We start from the raw sequence: 21,144 nt of genomic DNA on the forward strand, positions 1-21,144 counted from the left end.
GAAGGGTTTTCAAGAGCAAAACCTAGAGTGACAGGGAAAGAATTACTGGGCAAGCATTCAGTAGAATCTGGTTTTTACAATCGCACTCGCTGGATAGGCTTTACTTCTTCTTAAACCAGGAATCTCAGCACCACCGAGATTTGGGGTAGGATGATTCGTTGTTGCAGGAGCTCACCTGTGCATCATCGGTCTTGAGCAGCATCCCTGGGATCTGCCCACTAGAAGCACCCTACACTCCATCACCCTTGAGTCAACAGAAGTATCTCCAGACACCCTTCCTGGGAAGCAAAGGCGTCTTTTGTTCTCTTAAGTGTTCCTTTCCTTATCTGTAAGGTGCAATTCAACAGAGCGGAGAGCTGCTGTTGGTTTAAGGGGATGCCTCTGACAGGGTAATCTGCCACGTGAATGGAACGGGCTATTATCTAATACACATGTTTAGGTATTCACACATTGAGTTGGAGATATCTCCATGTGGAACAGATTGAGCAGGTCTCGGCCGACAGAACCGGATGAAGGGGTTTAGGAGAAATTATTCCTCTTCGCAACAACAGCAAAATCAAGAGTGAAGAATGTCCAGACCCAGGAATGGTTTAACCCCCCACGTAACCAGTTATAGAAAGGATTTAAGTGCCAAATGGTGACCGGATCTGTGAGGTTTGTTCCGACTTTGGAGCTCTTTGAAGATAAAATCACAGTGGGATTAATGCTCTGAAAGTAATAATGAAGGATCTTATTAATGTCCAGTGATTAGAATAAATGAGTTCCCCTTGAAAGTTACCAAGTTACCTAGAGAATTATATGCTCTTCTGGAGACAGAATTCTCCACCTCTAAGAAGCGTGTAGAGGGGCGCCTGGGTGGCGCAGTCGGTTAAGCGTCCGACTTCAGCCAGGTCACGATCTTGCGGCCCGTGAGTTCGAGCCCCGCGTCAGGCTCTGGGCTGATGGCTCGGAGCCTGGAGCCTGTTTCCGATTCGGTGTCTCCTTCTCTCTCTGCCCCTCCCCCATTCATGCTCTGTCTCTCTCTGTCCCAAAAATAAATAAATGTTGAAAAAAAAAAGAAAGAAGTGTGTAGGAGGTCAGCATGGCTATGGAACAGACAACTGAAGAGAAAGCTTGGCTAAGATGTTCACAGCAAGGACAAAACCTGGGGCACTTAGGTGGCTCAGTAGGTTGAGTGTCTGAGTCTTGATTTTGGCTCCAGTCATGATCTCAAGGTCATGGGATGGAGCTCTGTGTCAAGCTCTGCACGGAGAGTATAGCCTGTTTGGGATTCTTTCCCTCCCTCTCCCCTTGCCCCTCCCCCACTTACTCTCTCTCTAAAAAAATCTTAAAAACCCCCTACTATTTGATATAGCTAAATGGACAAAAGAAATGTGAAGCCAAGTCCACACACAGCAGGAGTTAAGTGCAATTTCTGCTCTGGAGGAAACTTCCAGTACACTGACTCTAGATCTGTTTGGCTGGGATCTATAACTTCTGACCCTGTTATGAAACTTGAGAAGTTAGAAAGCTCTCGTGGCGGGCTCTAGAGTCATTCATTTTTTTAAAAAATAATATGAATTTCAAAAAAAAATCTACATGCAAGAAGAGGTGCTTTGAACTCAATTCCATTCTTTTATTATTTCTTAACACAACAAGAGGAAAATGGCGGAATACAACTGTCAGATGTGCTAGTGTCCCTGCACAAGGCACATCTGCGCAATGCCAGGCAAATGCTTACCAAGGAATCAGAGGCATGAACAAAATGAGTTAAGAGAAAAGATGCAAAGAGTTTCAGATGAGTATCTCGTTTCTCAAAGTGAGGATTTAAGAATAACAAAACCAGGGGTGCTGCATTGGAAAATTAAGGGCACGGAAGGCAAGACAATCAACTGGGCAAAGGAGACGGGGAATTGGGGTTTTCTTAACTCTCCTAAGTGGTATATTCGTACAGAAAATTCAAGGGTTTGGAGCAATGTTGGAACACCTTGAAACTTAAATAATTTTTTCCCCTTCATTTGAATCCCGTGTTAGGTCTCTCCGGAAAGACTTACTTCCCTTGAGGCAGCGTCTATGGTTGAGGCACATTTGGCTGCACATTTGCAGACAACTCTAGTTTCTTTTGATTGACCGCGCCGGAGAAGAAAAAGAATTATTATTTTAGGAGACTGTAGGGTCTGGTCCTTTAAATTTTTGGCAGATACGGAAAACTTCCATGAGATGGGAGACATTTTCCTCTTGGGTTTACAACTGTAATAAAAGGTTGCTGACAGACTAATTATAAATGTTTTATATATTTCGTGCATATGTGCTTCTCTCTAAACCAATTTAATTCCCATTAATGCTAATCTTGTTAATGCCCACTCAGAGAGGAAAGGAATACTCTTAATAAACTATTGATTTATTTGAGCTATTTAAAGGGAGGGGGAGGAGAGAAATAGATGGGGAGAAGAAAAAACTGCTATTTTACCCACATCTGTGTTTCTTAGAATATTTTCCAAACATTAATGAATATTCAGTTATCCCTGGTATGAATAGGAAGCAGGGGGAGAAAGAAAGTGACAGTGACAGTCTTCGACCCGTGAAAAATAATGACATTTATTTTTTTTTCTTAGTATTAGCTCCAAGATTAGAAGTGACACATTACAAAGAGAAGCAGGTTTTCTTTGTTAAAAAAAAAGAGGTAACAAAAAAGGAGGTTCATACGTATAAGCTCTTGCTGAAGTGGGTTTTTCTTTAAAAAAAAAAAAAAAGGACAGTGAACACCACACATCGGTAACTTATGTTCCTACCATTTTTTTCCTGTTCCTAGTGTGAGTGTCCGTCTGGTTCTCCAGACACAGATCCAGTAATTTCTCTCAGCCTCAACAAAACCAAGATTTCTAGATCTCAGGGTACTTCAACAAGCTAAGACTGGCCCTTGAAAGACGTTATGTCCACATCCGAGCGGTGTCCTCGAACACGGGTGACTCCTTGTGACTTAGCGTGTCACAAAGCTAGCCTGGAACTTCAGAAGGCGACAGGAAACCCTCGCTGTCCCATCTCCGATCGTCCTCACACTAGCTAACCGTCTCTAAAAGGATACATGCCTCACTTCCAATTCTCTCTGGAACAAGTGGCAGGATATAGGGAACAGGTAGAAGATGGGGTTTTGCCCAAGGTCCACCATCTGGCCTTACGAGAAGTCATTTAACGTCCCTGAGACTCAGTCGCCTTCTCTGTAAAAAGGGAATCATAATCTTTATGTGCTATGCGCTTACCCCACCCTCGGATAAGGACGGGCAAAGGTGCTTTGTTCAAAAGTCCTATGGTAACTGGGAAGCGGTGTACAAATATGGGAGTATTATTAACTGGGAAACGCTTTTTGAAAAGTGGTGCAAGAAAAAAAAAAGTGACAAGGGAGGAAACAGAAGCAGAGATCGTTTTATCTGGGACCTGTGGAAAGACAGACAAGAGACAGAGAGGCAGAGACAGACCCCGAGATCGATCGATTTACCCTCAGGATTTCCCTCAATGGCCACCAACGCTCATGGTTTATAACTGTGCATAGAACACATAAAATAAAAGTAGAAAACTGAAAGTATTTAGACCAGTGAGGTTTTCCTTTTTTGCCGGTCCAAATGTCGGCACGTGGAAGGCGAGACGCGGGCGGAGGCCAGAACACTCTCTTTAACATTCACTGGGGGAAAAAAAAATACGGAAACAAATATTTTCAGCACAAATATTAAACTGCCTTTTCCCTACCGAGTGGTAAAAAAATATATTATATTTTGATATTTTTCTTTTTCTTTTTAAATTATACTGTTATCCATCCCAGCCGAAGTCCTGGCCGGTCATCTGGTAGAACTTCAAGTTGAAGGGCCGGTAGAAGTCGCGCAGCAGGCGCACCACCTCGCGGTCGATCTCCGGGTGGGTCCTGCCCTTGGTCTTGCCCAGGCAGTGGGGCTTGCTGCTGCCCTCGGCCTTCTTGAGGCAGGGGAAGCCCTTGGTCTTGTTGAAGTAGAAGTGCTTGTCGGTGATGATCCTCTTGAGGCCCAGGAAGTCCTGCACGCGGCCCAGCTCGCCGGCCGGGTCGCTGATGAGCCGCTCCCCGCTCACGAAGAGCATCTGGCCGATGGGAAAGTGGCGCAGCCAGTGCTCCAGGTGCTTGGCGTAGATGCCGATCTGGATGGCGCTCCACGACGTGTCGATGAGGCCCGTCGTGCGGTTCTTGAACGTCAGGCTCTCGAAGGTGGGGATGTCGGGCCGCTTGGACAGCGTCTGCGTGTAGTCCGAGATGGCCCGGGTCACCGGGTCGCGCACCACCACGATGAGCTTGGTGTCCTTGGACATGGCCGAGATGCGCGCGGGCGCCTCGCGGGTCACGAAGTAGCTGGGCGTCTTCTCCATGGTGATCTGCCCGTCCAGGGTCCTCGGCATCAGGTCCCTGGGGAAAGCAAAAGGTCACGTAAGAGCCTAAAAAAGGAGCGACCTCCCCAGCTGTACAGAGAGAGCGCATTCCGAGGAGGGACGCATCCTGTAGACTCGGGAGCCAGGGTGCCGGAGCTCAGGGCTGACTCTCCCACTTCCTAGATGGAGAGGTTGATCGAATACTGTGCCTCGAGGGAAACAACAATATTATGGATCTCATACAGTGTTAGTGATGCTTAAGGGAGTTAATATATCTCAATACCTTAGAAGAGTGGCACAGAATAAGAGCTACGCAATTTAGTATTATTATTATTATTAAAAAAAGTTAACGTTTATTTATTTTTGAGAGAGAGATTGAGAGGGAGAGAGAGGGAGCATGAGCAGGGAGGGGCAGAGAGAGAGAGAGAGGGAGACACAGAGTCCAAAGCAGGCTCCAGGCTCTGAGCTGTCAGCACAGAGCCCGACTTGGGGCTTGAACTCAGAACTGGGAGATCATGACCTGTGCCGAAGTCAGATGCTTGACGGACTGAGCCACCTAGATGTCCCTTATTATCATTATTATCATTATTATTATTATTATTGTCAGCCCACAATGCTGTAAGAAAATAACCCTGATCAAATTCTTCAGGCAAATTAGACATAATAAACACATGACTACTATGAGATGGCATTAAAATACCCTGAACACTTTCTGTAGTTTTTTATAAACAAAGCAATTAGATTTAACCTAATGCCCCTGCATAGTACACAGCATACTTCCCTTTAGAATTTCTGAATGTTCCTGTAACAGACAAGACTTATTAAACTTAATCTAATAATTTGAAAAGGTGTCACTCCAACAGTCTCCATCCATTGGCTCGATTATGGCATTATTATCATGTTATATTTTCACGACAACAAAGTGAATTCTGGCTCTCTGTTCGGAACATTCTTGATTCTTGTCTGCTCATTTTTCCTGATGAACGTTAGCATCACTTGGCCACGCTGAAAGAAAAATATGCCACTGGAGTCTTGATGGAGCAGACATCGCTATCCAGTTCAAGCACGTGGTCTTACCGGGAACTGATGGGTTTCAGGACCAGTCAAAAAGTGTGAGTAAGAGAGGGGCACCTGGTGGCTCAGTCGACTAAGCATCCTGTTGACTGCAACTCAAGTCATGGTGTCACAGGTTGTGGGATCGAGTCCCAGGTCGAGCTGACAGTGCAGAGCCTGCTTGGGATTCTCTCTCTCTCTCTCTCTCTCTCCCCTCTCTCTGCACCTCCCCCACTCATTCTTTCTCTCTCTCTCTCAAAATAAATAAATAAACAGGGGCGCCTGGGTGGCTCAGTCAGTTACGTGTCTGACTTCAGCTCAGGTCATGATCTCACAGTTCATGAGTTTGAGCCCCGCGTCGGGCTCTGTGCTGACAGCTCGGAGCCTGGAACCTACTTCGGATTCTGTGTCTCCTTCTCTCTCTCTCTCTCTCTCTGCCCCTCCCCTCCTTGCTCTCTGTCTCTCGAAAATAAATAAAAGTTAAAAAAAATTAAAAATAAACAAATATGTTTTTAAAGTGTGAGGAGGAGAGTTAACCTATTTATTCTTCCATTTTAAACGTACTACTTACCATTAACCCCCCCATCTGATATAAAAGCGCTGTCTCCCTAATTACGAGTTTTGTAAGAAATAGCTGTTGCACAAATCATTACTAGAACAAATGTATTTTGGAGATTTATTTCAATGACTAAATTTGTTCTTTGATCCGTCATAAGAAGAATCGAACTTCTAAATGTTCTTACACTGGCTTCACTTTTATTCCTGGAATACAGACCGTTTCTGATCTATTTTTCTTTTAATATAGACCTGGATTTGGCTCATTGTTATTTTCTTTTGGATTTTCATTCATATTCATTATGAGCTGCTCCGGTCATTTTTCTCTTGATCAATAGCTTAATCAATTGTTAGAATATGAAATATTACACAAATGAGCAATGTTTTGTATTTTTCCATATCCTAGAGAAGTTTAAGTAGAAAATAATTTTCTGTTCTTTAAATTTGGGGGGCATTACCTACAAAGCCATCTAATACTGGTTCTTGTGGGAGGCAGGATAGGAAAGAAACTAGAATTTTCTTTTTTTTTTTTTTAACGTTTATTTATTTTTGAGACAGACAGAGAGAGAGAGAGCATGAACAGGGGAGGGTCAGAGAAAGAGGGATACACAGAATCTGAAACAGGCTCCAGGCTCTGAGCTGTCAGCACGGAGCCTGACGCGGGGCTCGAACCCACAGACCGCGAGATCATGACCTGAGCCGAAGTCGGACACTTACCGACTGAGCCACCCAGGCGCCCCAGAAACTAGAATTTTCAAAAACCTTTTCAGTTTTACTTACTTATTTTTTGTAAATACTCTGTCTTGTGTCAATTTTGGCAATTAACATGTTTCTAAGTCACCCAGCCTTACATCCCAGTCTTGACCATAATTTTACAGTCTCCCGTAATTTTGTGTTTTCTGTCTTTCTTTCTGCTTTCTAGATTCGCGTATCTTTTTAAATTCATTTATTTGCATTTTAGCTTTTTTAATGCTCCCTTTTGTCTTTTTCTTTTTCTGCTCTGTTGTTCTTCAAATTCATTTCGCAGGATGCTTCATTTATTTTCAATCTCTCTTCTCCAGTAATAAAATCATTTTGAGACCATTATTTCCCCTTGACGTAGAAATTTGGTCAAGTTTCACGTTTCCACACACTGTTGTCATTTTCATAAATGTGTTAATTGTGTTTTATACTTTTTATTTCCTTTTTAATCCAGGTATTATCTGGGATTGCTTTTTACTTTTATTTCTAAAGGTGGGTTTACTGTATTTTCCCCTTAATTTGGTTATGCGTTTCTAGTTTGCCTCTGGAGTAAAATAATGCTAACGTTATAGTAAGAAAAATTTCAAACACACCCCGAAGTAGAGAGAAAGGTAATGCAAATCTCACGTACCTTACATCCAACGTCAAAAAAATAAAAACTAGTGGCTAATTTCACATCATTCATAACACCCTCCATTTCTACTCCCTCCTTCCACGAATGAATTACCCGAAAGTCTGTCTCAGATGTCGTATCAACTGGTTCATAAACATTCTGGTTCCCCAACAGCTGCTGGCAAGGGTGTGGAGAAAGGGGGATCCTCACACACGATTGGTGGGCACGCAAACTGGTGTAGCCACTTTGGAAAACAATAGGGAGGCTCCTCAAAAAGTTAAAAATAGAGCTACCCATGACCCAGCAATTGCACTACTAGGTATTTATCCAAAGAATAGAAGAATACTAATTCAAAGGGATACATGCACCCCAATGTTTATAGCAACATTACCTACAATAGGCAAACTATGGAAACAGCCCAAGTGTCCATCGATGGATGAATGGATAAAGAAGATGTGGTATATATACAACAGAATATTACTCAGCCATCAAAAAAGAATAAAATCTTGCCATTTGCAATGACATGGATGGAGCTGGAGAGTATTATGCTAAGTGAAATCAGCCAGTCAGAGAAAGACAAATACCATATGATTTCACTCATATGTGGAATTTAAGAACTAAAACAAATGAGAAAAAAAGGAAAAAAAAGAGAGAGAGAGAGAAGCAAACCAAGAAACAGACTCTTCTTAACTGTGGAAAACAAACTGATGGTAATGAGAGGGGAGATGGGTAAAATGGGTGATGAGGATTAAGGAGGGCACTTACGATGAGCACCCGGTGGTGTATGGAATTCCTGAATCGCTATATTGTACACCTGAAACTAGCATTATCACACTGTATGTTAACTGACTGGAGTTGACATGAAAACTTAGAAAACACAGCAACAATTCTGCCTCCTAGTGGCAGATTCCTCAATATCTGTGGCAATACGCCACTGATGTTGGGTTAGTTTAGTAATGCTGGGTATTCTCAGATTCTTGCGGTCTTGACTACTTCAGTCAGTTTATCTTCACTTTCTTCCTTGGAGAAGGACTTGATTAAGTAGATATCTGATTTCTGTTGCTTTTTGTTGTTTTAAGAAATCTGCAATTCTTTCTGCAAGAGAACCTTTCACGTTACCCACCCTCTCCCACTCCTTAAATACGCCTTCCGGTCGGGGTTAAGATTCAGCAAAGACCAGAGTTCAGTGTTGCCATGAGGAAGACACAGATTGCGGTCACTGCCTTATGCAGCACTGGTGTCTCTGTGTGACCTCCATTCACGGACTCGTCGCGGTGACGCTCCCCACAGAGATCTGACAAACTGGCTAGGCCAATCCCCTTTGGAAGCTTAGGTTACGCTTTTCCAAGATGAGCCAGGAGATCCATCCAGATACTGTTGGCATAAATCAGTGACGGAAATTTGATCACCTGTGTGAAAAGGTCTGGGGTAGCAAAAGCAAACGTTCAATGTCAGTGACGTGATAAGAAAAAGGATTGGCTGATGAAAAAAAAAAGTACACATTCTTGCCTCCTTTGCTATGATCTCGGACTTTCAAACTACTCTACCTTTTTTGGTCAGTAAAATAGAGAAAACAGAGTTCGCTCAGAAGCTACTGGTTGGTGATCTCAATCTGCCCCCCCTCCTGTCTCTGGAGAACACACAGATTCCCCAGCAGCCTTTCAGCAGAGATTATGACTACAGATTGTGCTGCACCAGAGGAAACCCGGCTAACGTCCCTGAAAAAAGAAACCATATTTCAAATGATCTCAACAGAGAAGGGGAAAGAGCTATCCAAGATAGGCGTTTAAAAGAGGAAACGGCTCAAATGGGATTTCAGAAGAAAAACACATTCGTTACTGTCATCCACAGGATGAAGAAACGGACTGGTTTTAACAGGGCGGGTGGGGATGGGGAGTCCGAGTTAACTGGAAGCTGCCTGCAGGCTACTTTCTTCAGAAACCAAGTAATCATCGTCTACGCAGATCCTTAACCAAGCTGATGCCGTAAAAGGACTCGCGACAGGATTAGCTGAAGAGGAATCTCCTTTTTAATTTCTTTATTCCTTCCCACACTGCAATTTGAATTGTCACGTTCAAACTCGAGCTCATCTATCACAGGAAAGGAAATGCACGTGTAATTTGGAATATCTTATTTCAAACTGTTGAGGACAACCTGCAAACCAGCCTTCCTTATTGAGTGAGGCATAGACTGGGACCCTACGCCGTGCCAGGACTTGGGCCCCGAACGGGCAGGGAGAAAGCCATCCCGGTATCATGAAAGTTTTGAAGAAACACCAGACAGGCTAAAGGAGAAGAAAGGTGTGTGCAGTAAGACGCGTGAAGTTTCCCTAAAAACAGAACAAGTAGGGGTGGGGAGTGAGAAATTCAATTGGTAGATAGGAGGAGTACGTCCTACGAGGCCTCAATTCCCAGCTATGTACCCTATCCCAACTTCACCTCTCAACAGTGACACAGATTTAGAGACAGTGGTAGCAGGTATGGAGATAGGGAAATGGAATTTAGCCCAGCATTTCGAGGGGCGCCTGGGTGGCTCAGTCCGTTGAGGTCATGATCTCACAGCTTGTGGGTTCGAGCCCCGCGTCGGGCTCTGTGCCGACAGCTCAGAGCCTGGAGCCTGCTTCCGATTCTGCGTCTCCCTCTCTCTCGCTGCCTCCCCCTCCCTGCTCATGCTCTGTCTCTCCCGGTCTCAAATAAAAAACGTTCAAAAAATTTTTTGGAATTTTGAGGAAACATTAGATAAGCTTGCTCCCCCCCCCCCCGCCCCGAGGAAGCCAAGGGTAAGAGGAGATGTCACAAGCAAATGAAGGATTATTACAAAGTGGATGGCACAAACAGGGACACGACAGGAATCACAGCGGCCCAAAAGCGAAAGCACCCAAGTGACCATCGGCGGATGAATGGATACACAAAACAGGCTCCATACGCACAATGGAATATGCTTCGGCCTTAAAAAGCAAGGGGAGTCTGACATGTGCTCCAACAAAGGACGAACCTTGACGACATTATGGTCTGAAACATAAGCCAGTCACAGAAGGACTGTGACTCTACGTATGTGAGGTCTCTAGAGCCATCACGTTCATAGGAACAGAAAGTCGAATGGTTGTTCCCACGGGCTGTGGGGGCGGAGGGGAGGGCTGTTTAACCACACACAGTTTTAATTTTGTGAGATGGAAAGGGTTCTGGGGAATGATTGCTCCACGATGTAAATGCACTCAACACTACCGAACTGGTCACTTAAGAGCGGTTAAGATGACAAATATTACGTTCTGTCGATTGTATCATGTTGTCATTCATTAAAGAAAAAAACACAACGCACCAAGAAGACAAGGCCTCCAATTGCATCCACAGAATTTAATCAGACAGAAGAGCCCTTCTGGTTTTGCAGATCATGAAGCATTCAGCACAAGGTACTGAGAGAGGCTGTGGTTTTCGCTCTCCTCTTGCTAGACCAAAGGGGAATGTAAGAATTTATGTCGTATCTGGAACTGTCTGGTTAAGAAATGAGGTTTTTGGCCTGCTTCTTGCCCACTGCTGGCTGGGTGACTGTGAGTGAGTCATTCAACCTCTCTAATCTCCGCTTACTCACCTCACCCGAAAAAATCAAGCCAAAGGGCTCAGAAATCTGGACCATAAGCAGTATTGACACGACCATTATAGCAAGGGACATACCAAGAATTGTTCTCAAGAAGGGGATGCCTGGTGTTTAGAATTTCCAGCTTCCAGGAAAACCCCATCCAGTCCAGATCACAAGGGTCCAGAGAAGATCAGAGACCCTCTGACATGTTCCCGGGACATCTGCACACCTGTCCACTAGAGGCCCTGTATGTATGATGTTCAGACAAGGACAGTGCCTGGTTTGAAAGCCACAGCCTGGCAAAGCCAAGTTATTTGGAAGGACTGGCCTGTCCCGGTGGAAGAGAGGTGAGCTCAGTTTTTCAACTCCTTCCCACGCCATGTGGCACACCTGTCCCCAGAAGGAAACTGTTTGGGAACACTTCCATGTGCCTCGGGATGTTGTGCTACCCAGATGCCCTAGGATTTCACTTTGGATCTGATCAGTCTCACTGGGATCAATCTCTATGGGCCTCCAGTTATATTTGAGCAGTTTTCCAGATGTCTGTGGTACAGGAAATGGCCAAGTCGGAACCATAATACACCTGCTAAATAGTCTGTTCTTTTTTACCTAAGCCCTAAGTCAACTGAGTACTTTGTGATAGGAATACTCAGGTGTCTCAGAAGACTTTTCCTTCGGCCACACTGCTGAACAGATAGATCTGCCTCCATGTCCAGTGACAGTCCCAGAGACAAGGCCACCCGCCACTCTAGTGCTGTGTGCACCACCATCACCTGGCACGGTCAAGGGCACCACCAAGAGGTAGCCCTTGATGGCACTCGACAACACATATTCATCGCGCGTGTAATACATTCAAGAAAGTATAAAAGAGAACCGACCTCATCATGGGCTTCACCCTTTGTATTCATTTGGGTCATTTCCTCTGAATTCACACTGACCTCATACTGCCTTCCTGCTGGAACTGCTGCTGGCCCTCTCCAGAGGCACTTCTTCCTTAAAAAATTACCCTCCCTCATTGTATTTTTAGTTTGGTTAACCAGTTATTCACATGCAAAAATAAACCTTGGTGTCTCCCCACAGAGAGAAGTCAACTCCAGATGGCTGGTACACATAAACACGAATGACAAAGTAATAAAAACTTTTGTAAGGAAACCTGGGAGAGCATCTTAATGATTGAGGGGGGCAAGCATTTCTGAAGTGTCTTAAAAGAATAACCACAAAGAATGATGAACTGGACTATATTAAAAATAGGAACTCCTGGGGTGCCTGGGTAGCTCAGTCGGTTCAGCGGCCGACTTCGGCTCAGGTCATGATCTCGTGGTCCGTGAGTTCGAGCCCCGCGTTGGGCTCTGTGCTGACAGCTCAGAGCCTGGAGCCTGTTTCAGATTCTGTGTCTCCCTCTCTCTGACCCACCCCTGTTCATGCTCTGTCTCTCACTGTCTCAAAAATAAATAAACGTTAAAAAAAAAAATTAAAAAAAAAATAGGAACTCCTGTTCATCAAACGGTTCCATTAAGAGAGTAAGGAGACAGGTGTTAAAAGAAGATATTTAAAATACATTTACCTGACAAAAGATTCATATCCATAATACATGAAGAGTTCCTACACATCAACGAGTTAAAAAAAACTAGACATCATAAAAGAAAAATGGGCAAATGTCTTGAACAGGCACTGCATACAAAAATTAAAGTGCCCAAATCGTCAATAAACATATGAAAAGGTACTGCACTTCATTAGTTATCAAGGAAATGCATATTAAAACACAGTAACACACACCCAACGTGGATGGCTAGAATAAAAACCACAGAGAATTCCAAATATGGACAAAGATGTACAACAACTGGCTCCCTGTTGGTCTGAGTATAAACTGGCATAAAGACTTTAGGAAACTATTTGGAACTATTCACCAAAGCAGAACATATCCATACCCTATGGCCCAGCAATTGTACTCCCAGGACCATATGCATAGAATACCCTATGTATGCATAGGTGGCTGGGTGCTCAGTCGGTTGAGTGTCCGACTTCGGCTCAGGTCATGATCTCACAGTTCGTGAGTTCAAGCCCCGCGTTGGGTTCTGTGCTGACAGGTCAGAGCCCAGAACCTGCCTCAGGTTCTGTGCCTCCCTCTCTCTCTGCCCCTCCCCTACTCATGCTCTGTCTCTATCTCTCTCAAAGGTGAATAAACATTAAAAAAAAATTAGAAATCATACATATGTTCATCAAAAGACATGATCATGAACATTCACTTAATCACAAGAGCCCCAAAGACAAGCTCCCCAAATATCCATCAAAAATAGAAGCATATATACTGGGGCGCCTGGGTGGCGCAGTCGGTTAACCGTCCGACTTCAGCCAGGTCACGATCTCGCGGTCCGTGAGTTCGAGCCCCGCGTCGGGCTCTGGGCTGATGGCTCAGAGCCTGGAGCCTGTTTCCGATTCTGTGTCTCCCTCTCTCTCTGCCCCTCCCCCGTTCATGCTCTGTCTCTCTCTGTCCCAAAAAATAAATAAACGTTGAAAAAAAATAGAAGCATATATATGTATATATGTATGTATACATATATGTAAACTCATGTATGCATATGCATATACATGTGTGTATATATATGTGTGTGTGTGTGTGTGTCGTTTTTGATGATGTAAATTGTAAATGAATCCCCAAAACACAATGTTATTAACAAACACAAGCCAGACACAAAATTGTCTATACTGAATGATTTCTCTTCTAAAAAGTTCAAAAACAGGCAAAATCCATGTACAGTGTTAGATGTCAGGACAGTGGATGCCCTTGGGGGAGTGAGAGACTGGACCGGGGCACAAGGTGCCTCTGGAGAGATGGAAGTAACCCCCCCTCCATAATGCAGGATTTGTGTCCTTTTCTGGATTCGGTTACATTGCGGTAAAACGTTTCCAACACTCCTAAAAAAACAAATGGACCAATTCTCCCTAATTCTCCAAGAAAAACATGCCATTCAAAACAGTGCATCTGCTAAACCAACCACATCTCCAACTGGTGGAAATTCAGATCATAAACGAAAAGGAGCTCAGCTCCCACACACGGGAATCAGTGGTCCTCTCAATGACCTCTCCCCCCGCCCTCGCCCAGATCAGTGATCAGAACGGGAGCCACCTAACCTCTGTCCCACACCCGGGCCACTGATTCTCATGGCCCTGTAAGCACAGCAGTGTTCACAGCATCAGGCATCACAGCGGATGTGTCTCTAGAGCGTCAACAGGGGTACAGAGATGATAAAGAATGCATTATGTTTGCAAAAACAGTTTAGCAATTGCTTTAAGCTTTACCCGGATCCAGGAAGGATAAGACAGGCATCGTGCTCCCCAGTTTTTCTGACGAGCAGGCTGAGATTCCGAGAGCCTAAGTGGCATACACAAGTTCCCATAGGCAGTACGGAAGGTGACGGATGGGTGCCCCAATGCCTAGTGCAAGGTCATGTCCACTGCATCAGATAAGAGGAAGTCAGCAGACAGAAGGAACGGGATGAGAATACACTGAAGATGGCTTGGATGGGCAAATCCGACAGGTGGAGAACGTGGGATCGTGAGACACCTGCCCAGAGGGTATCTGTGAAGACCCTGGGAGCCCCGAACTCTGAACCGAATGCAGATGAAGAAATGTGTCTGCACGCTGGGATGGACGAAGAAACAAAGTAGGTGGTTAGCTGGGGTAGGAAGCTCTGCTAACATGAGCTAAAGACCTGGACTGCAGGGCGGGGGTTGGGGGGAGGCTTATGCGGGAAAGGAAGAGGTCTTTTGATGAGGCTGAAAAGCTGAATTACGATGGGAACAAAGCAGTTTTCAAAGAAGATCCCAAAGGCTTACACATGGAAAATGCCAGGAAATTTACTGAAACAAATCAACACCCCCCCCCCCCCGGCCAAAAAAAGTTATTTTGAAGAAAGAAGTGAGCTCCCTTTTCCCCAAAAAAGGAAAAGAATATGTTTTTCTTTCAGTAGAGTTGAGGTTAATTTTTAAAGGTTAGGATTTCTGCCTAAGAATTCCAATGAGGACAAAGCATTATTGATTTTACAATAAAATATGGCCCAGATGGATCACCTACCTCCACGAGGACAACATAGTTTAATAGGAAACTCAAAACTGGGACTAGGAAAGCGAATCCACCTTGATTTTGCTGTTCCTAAAATGTGCGACCTTGAGCAAATCACATCAGTTCTCTGGGCCTCGACATCAAAACAAGAGGTCACTGCTAGACCGGCTAGGAGACGAAGATTCACAGGTAGGGCTTTGTGAAAAATAACAGACACAGGGCAGCCAAAAATTCAAAAGGAGGTATCTGAAGACAGAAGCCAATGAACACTTACTAAGCATTTACCGTAGGCAGACCCCGATCTGACGTGTATTTCTCGCATCTCACGACAGCAGCGAAAAGCTAGAATTGTTGGTATCATTTCCCAGTTGGAGATCGGTTCAGAGAGGGAATGGGACTTGTCCAAAGACACACGGTGATGAGTGAAAAGAGACAGAATATGAAAACCTTTGAACCTCCCCAGGCACGCCAGCAGCCTTAGCAGGACTCTTACGGTTGCCGTAACTGGCCACCTTCGATATTCTGTCAAAACGTATCAGCATGCCTGACGTTTCTTCCCTACTCATCACACCGCGAAAATGTTTCTGCTTGGAATCTTGCAAACAGGCAGGAAGAGCTAGAACGTGGTTTCCAAAGGCTTTCTTCGTAAAGGAAAGTCCCTGAGCTGTAACACACAGGTAATTTACCTTGAGGAGTCAATAAATCTGGCCCTGGCGCTCACGCTCACCACGCATTTTCTTACTCTGTACAACCAGTGTGTCTGCTTTTGGAAGCCTCTGGCCGCAGAAAATTCTAGGAAACACATGCTCTTTGCATGGCCTTGGCGTGAAGGTGGTTCCCAGGGGTCCCCGATGCCGTGAGCCTGGAGCAGGAAAGCTCCCAGCGCTGTCAGCCCACCATCCCTCGGGCCAAGGTCCCAACACATCAGTATTTCTTTTCCTGCTGCTGTGATGTCGGACCCCCCTCGAAACGTGACTTGTAAGGCTGGAAATAAAACTCCCTTTAGCTGTTGTTTGAGTTGGCTTCTGTGGGAGAGGAAGACTTATGTTTTTGAAGCGGCTCCCACACTGACCGAATCAAGATATAGGATTCTTTTTTTTTTTAATGTTTATTTATTTTGGGGGAGAGACAGACCATGAGCAGGGGGGGGGGAGAGAGAGAGAGAGAGAGAGAGACAGAATCTGAAAGCAGGCTGCAGGCTCTGAGCTGTCAGTACAGAGCCCGATGCGGGGCTCGAACTCACGGACTGTGAGATCATGACCTGAGCCGAAGTCGGACGCTCAACCGACTGAGCCACCCCAGGCGCCCCTAAATGTACGATTTTAGTAACCAAACTGTGGTCAAGGTATGTCAACATCAATGCTAAAAACCTGGTACACTTCCTAGGGCCACTGATAGCAGATTCCTTCTAAAACTGTGAACGACCAAGTAAAAAAAGAGAAAGGGCTCTTCACTCTTCCCAGGCTTGATGACAAAGGGAGAAAGCTCATTTAAAAGAACCGACTGGGGCACCTGCGTGAGTCAGTCAGTTGTGCATCCGACTTCGGCTCAGGTCGTGATCTCACAGCTCATGAGTTCGAGCCCCGAGTCGGGCTCTGTGCCGACAGCTCGGAGCCTGGAACCTGCTTCTGATTCTGTCTCTCTCTCTCTCTCTTTCTCTCTGCCCCTCCCCCACTCATGCTCTGTCTCTCTCTCTCTCCTTCAAAAATAAATAAACATAAAAAAAAAAAAAACCGACCAAACAGGGGCACCTGGGTGGCTCAGTGAGTTTGACACAGGTCAAGACCTCACGGTTTGTGAGTTCAAGCCCCACACCAGGTTCTGTGCTGTCAGCAGGGAGCCTGCTTGGGATCCTCTGTCCTCTCTCTCCGCTCCTGCCCCGCTTATGCTTGCTCTCTCTCTCTCTCTAAAAAAAAAATAAATAAATATTAAAAAAATAAATACCAAGCAAACAAAAAACACATTATGTTCCTTGGCACTCCAGGGGAAGAGAGAAAATTCAATGCTTCTTGGTTGATAATTGGGGTGGGGCGGCGGGGGAGGGCTTCATGAAACGGCAGAAAATACATCTGTATCCAGGTCAGAGAGGAGGATAATCCTGAAAGGGAAGGAGCCGGAGTCATCCTAGATCATAAATTCAAGCACTAATCCTTTATGTCTGTGTAGGACCATGGGTTTCCCAAGCAATGACACAAATTATCTTATTCATCGACTCTTAGGAAATGCAGAAATAGACCAGTTTTTTTACAAGGCTCGTTGCCTCAACCCCCTGATTTTCTCCTTCCAAGTTTACTTCACTGGGGAATTTAGGCATTTGTAAGATTTAAAATATCATTCTTAACTCTGTATCCATGGGTCCCCAATTCTGTTCTTAAAAGGCGTCTGGCTCTTGGGAACTGACACACTTGTCCCAATGTTGTATGAAGATATCGAAGAATATCCAGGGTCACCTGCGGGGCTCAGTCCATTGAGCATCCGACTTCGGCTCAGGTCACGATCTCATGGTTCTTGGGTCATCAAGCTCTGAGAGCCTCACATCAGGCTCTGTGCTGACAGCTCGGGGCCTGGAGCCCGCTTTGGATTCTGTGTCTCCCTCTCTCTCTCCCCCCTTCCTCTGCTCGTGCTCTGTCTCTGTCTCTCTCAAAAATAAACATAAAATGAAATAAAATAAAATCAGAATAGAAATACGTCTTAAAGAATGATTCTGCATTTAGTTACAATAAAGGACTATAAATAGCAAAGGTAAAGTATAATTAAATTAGTGAGGATCTCAAGGTTGTTATTTATAGACCCTTAGAAGTATGTGTGTGTGTGTGTGTGTGTGTGAGAGAGAGAGAGAGAGAGAGAGAAGGAGACTGCTTATAGGGAGACAAGAGATGGAGAAAGTGAGAACAAAGAAGGCAAGAATGTTCTAGAAAAGGCTAGTGCTGAGTATTAGAATAGGAAGGATCTCAGAACTCCCGCTGATCCAACCCCGTCATTTCAGGCGCAGAAAGGTCTGAGAAGTCAGCTGAAGGGAGACAAAGCTTAGCTTAGACTCTGGTCCACCGAGCCCCTCCGGTTCCCTTTCTTTCTGTAATAGGACATTCTTCTCTAATCCTAGAAATACCCTACGCACAGGGCTCGACCACCTTTACGTTTCAAGTCCCTGGAAGATAAAATCCCCCCCATAGAGGGAAAATTCCCTTACAGTGCTTCTGAGGCAGAAAGTGACATTGAACGTGAGCCCTGATTACAAGAATTGGTTTTTCTTGGTCCTATCTGGTAGTTTACCCAGCGTAAGGAGATCAACAATCTAGAAGGGGAGTATGGGGTTGCTAACCGAAGTGGGGGCCGAGGGTGGGCACGTCTCCCGGCTCTGTGGCGGCTGCCCCCACAAAGCCCCATCAAGGCTTGTCTTGGCCTTGACAGGAGTTTTATAAATGATCCGTTTGAGAGCTGTGCTATCAGCTGTGTGCTACTGTGGACAGCTGCTTCGATGCAGAGCTCTCTCATAGCCTGGAATTATCAGCTCTTTGCATATGTGCTGCTGGAGATAAGGAAAGAAACGTGTTTTCCTTGCCTGGAAATGGACAATCTAAGGACAGTGGGAAAGGTAAGAGAGAGGTGCGGAGGGCAGGATGCAGAGAAACCAGAAGGAAGGTCCATTGTTACATTTGTGCAATGTTTGCTTCTTTCCGTTGCTTTATTTTTTCCCTTCTGTTTGTTACAATCCGGACACAGAGTACGTGCTAAGTCAATGTGTCTCTCTTCAATTTTTTTTTTAAAGTTTATTTATTTCAGGGACAGAGACAGAGCACAAGCAGGGGAGGGGCAGGGAGAGCCAGACAGAGAATCCGAAGCAGGCTGCAGGCTCCGAGCTGTCAGCACAGAGCCCGACGTGGGGCTCAAACTCACGAACCGCGAGATCATGACCTGAGCCAAAGTTGGACACTTAACCGACTGAGCCACCCAGGCGCCTCTCAATGTGTCTTTTAAGTTTCCAACAGGAAAAGCGACACTGCGGTTTTGCATGATCTGGGGGATTAGGACTGCCTGGAGGTTCTTACTAAAATTGCCAGCAGGTGACCCCCGCCACCAGCTTTTGGTTTTGAACAGTAGAAAAGGATACACAGTCTGTCCCACGCACAGAATGTCACCCGTATGCTATAAAGAAAACCTCCAAATTCATGACATCGTCTTGAAATGAAGCACGCAGACCAAATAAACTTCGGGAAAGCCATCAACGAGAGTCCATTAGACACAGTCGGTCGATGTGGCTGTCCCACATGCCATTCTGAAGGGGAAAGCCATCATCGCTCCTCAAGGGACCCCGGGGAACGGCATCACCGGTGCCCTTCGACAAGAAACAGCCCTGCTCAGAGCCCTCCCCTCGCCGCAAATTCAGAAAGTCCTCGCTGCACACATACACATTTATTAGTCTATCGACACAACCTATTACCATAGACATCCACTCTCACGACTAACGCTGCTCAGGTCCCAGAAGAAGCTTCCACAAGTCTCCCCCCGTGGCTTTAAAGCAAACGGCTGAATGCCGACAACTGACACGGGTCTGGGCTTCTGCTGACGCGGACACGAGAGTGGACACAGATCTGGTTCCGGGAAGGTCTGAGGGAGGGAAGCAGTTCGCGGCGAGAAGAGACAAGTCGCTTATCGAATAGTGCTGATCAGAGAGCACGCAGTACCTACTGGGTACGAAAGTAGCAGTTGCACCAGCTCGGCTAGTGATGCTGAGCGTTCATCTCCTGGCTTCACCTCTTCTTCCAATTCACGGCCCCAGAGGTGCTCACAGGCCAGCCCTGTGCTCACAACAGGTGCACTGGGAGGTGGAGGGACGTTCCGCATCACAAAGCGAATGGTGCTACTCAAAACCTCGTGAATACGTAGGGTCCAGGGGAAACAGGCAAAGCAGGGCACGGAAGTCTTTGCCTGGGCAGCCCGGTGGATGCTGAAAGCCAGGCTTCGGAACAGTTCTAATTTTATGAAAATGTTTCATAATGTGCAATCCCCATTTTTAAAAAATGAAGCGTTAAGGAAGACGTTTGTTGGGATGAGCACTGGGTGTTACGCATAGGGGATGAACCAATGGATTCTAACTCCTGAAATCATTATTGCACTGTAAGGTAACTAACTTGGGTGTAAATTAAAAACAAAACATCGGGGCGCCTGGGTGGCTCAGTCGGTTAAGCGTCTGACTTCGGCTCAGGTCACGATCTCACGGCTTGTGAGTTTGAGCCCCGCGTCGGGCTCTGTGCTGACAGCTCAGAGCCTGGAGCCTGCTTTGGATTCTGTGTATCCCTCTCTCTCTCTCTCTCAGCCCCTTCCCTGCTCACACTCTGCCTCTGTCTCTCCAAAATAAATAAATTTAAAACATTTAAAATACTATCTTGGCCCTTTCAGAAAAACACCTTTTCCAATCCCTGCTTTGGATAGTTTTTGTCAATAGGACAAAATTATAACAGAATTAGCATCTGCCTGAAATTAAGCATAAAAAACGGAAGATACTGCCGAAGTATAGACTAGCTCATGATTTGTGTGTGTCCTAATTTTGCGACTCGTCTAAGCTTTGCTGACCCATCAACAGAATACCCAGCTGAGCAATAGAATGACATCTAGTTATCTCTGGCATTTGACCAATACTTTCAGACATGTAAAAAAAAAAAACAATAGATTTCAACATACTTTCCTGTTCCGTTGTTAGGAAGGAATATCCCTAAATAGAGGAGAAGAGAATATGTGTCATTTAACAGTTTATTAGCTTGATTTAGGACTTTTTAACCATTCAGACCGATGGGATACGGGACCTCCACTTGCGTTCGTGTTCAGGGACCGGACGGCGTGGATGTCGGGGCTGAGGGAAGTCACGGGGCTTAGAAATGTCATCCTAAAAAAGAAGCAGGCACACAAAGGAGGCTCTGGTTCCAATCAAGCCCGAGGGCCCTCAGGAGCTGGACTTTCTAAATGAGAGATGTCACAGACATGCTCTCACAATATTTGAGTGATTGCACAGGGGAAGAAAAAGTCACAGGATCTAGGGTGAGACCATCCAGAAAACACCTGCATTCCAAATGTACGTTGTTTTAACGTTTTTAAGTTTTATTTATTTATTTTGAGAGAGAGAGAGAGAGAGAGAGAGCGAGTGAGCACAAGCAGGGGACGGGCAGAGAGAGAGGGA

The 21,144-nt window shown here is 45.3% G+C and overlaps 1 protein-coding gene across 1 annotated transcript in view; it reads right to left on the bottom strand.

The window, feature by feature from the left end:
* Positions 1-1,591: 1,591 nt before the first annotated feature.
* Positions 1,592-21,144, bottom strand: part of HS3ST3A1 (heparan sulfate-glucosamine 3-sulfotransferase 3A1) — a 101,853-nt gene continuing 82,300 nt past the window's right edge. The window contains exon 2 of the mRNA XM_043583164.1: positions 1,592-4,405. Coding sequence (XP_043439099.1) covers positions 3,784-4,405 — 622 coding nt within the window. The 3' untranslated portion in view covers positions 1,592-3,783. The remainder of the gene's footprint in view (positions 4,406-21,144) is intronic.

The sequence above is a fragment of the Prionailurus bengalensis genome, chromosome E1 (genome assembly GCF_016509475.1).
Source record: "Prionailurus bengalensis isolate Pbe53 chromosome E1, Fcat_Pben_1.1_paternal_pri, whole genome shotgun sequence".
NCBI lineage: Eukaryota > Metazoa > Chordata > Mammalia > Carnivora > Felidae > Prionailurus > Prionailurus bengalensis.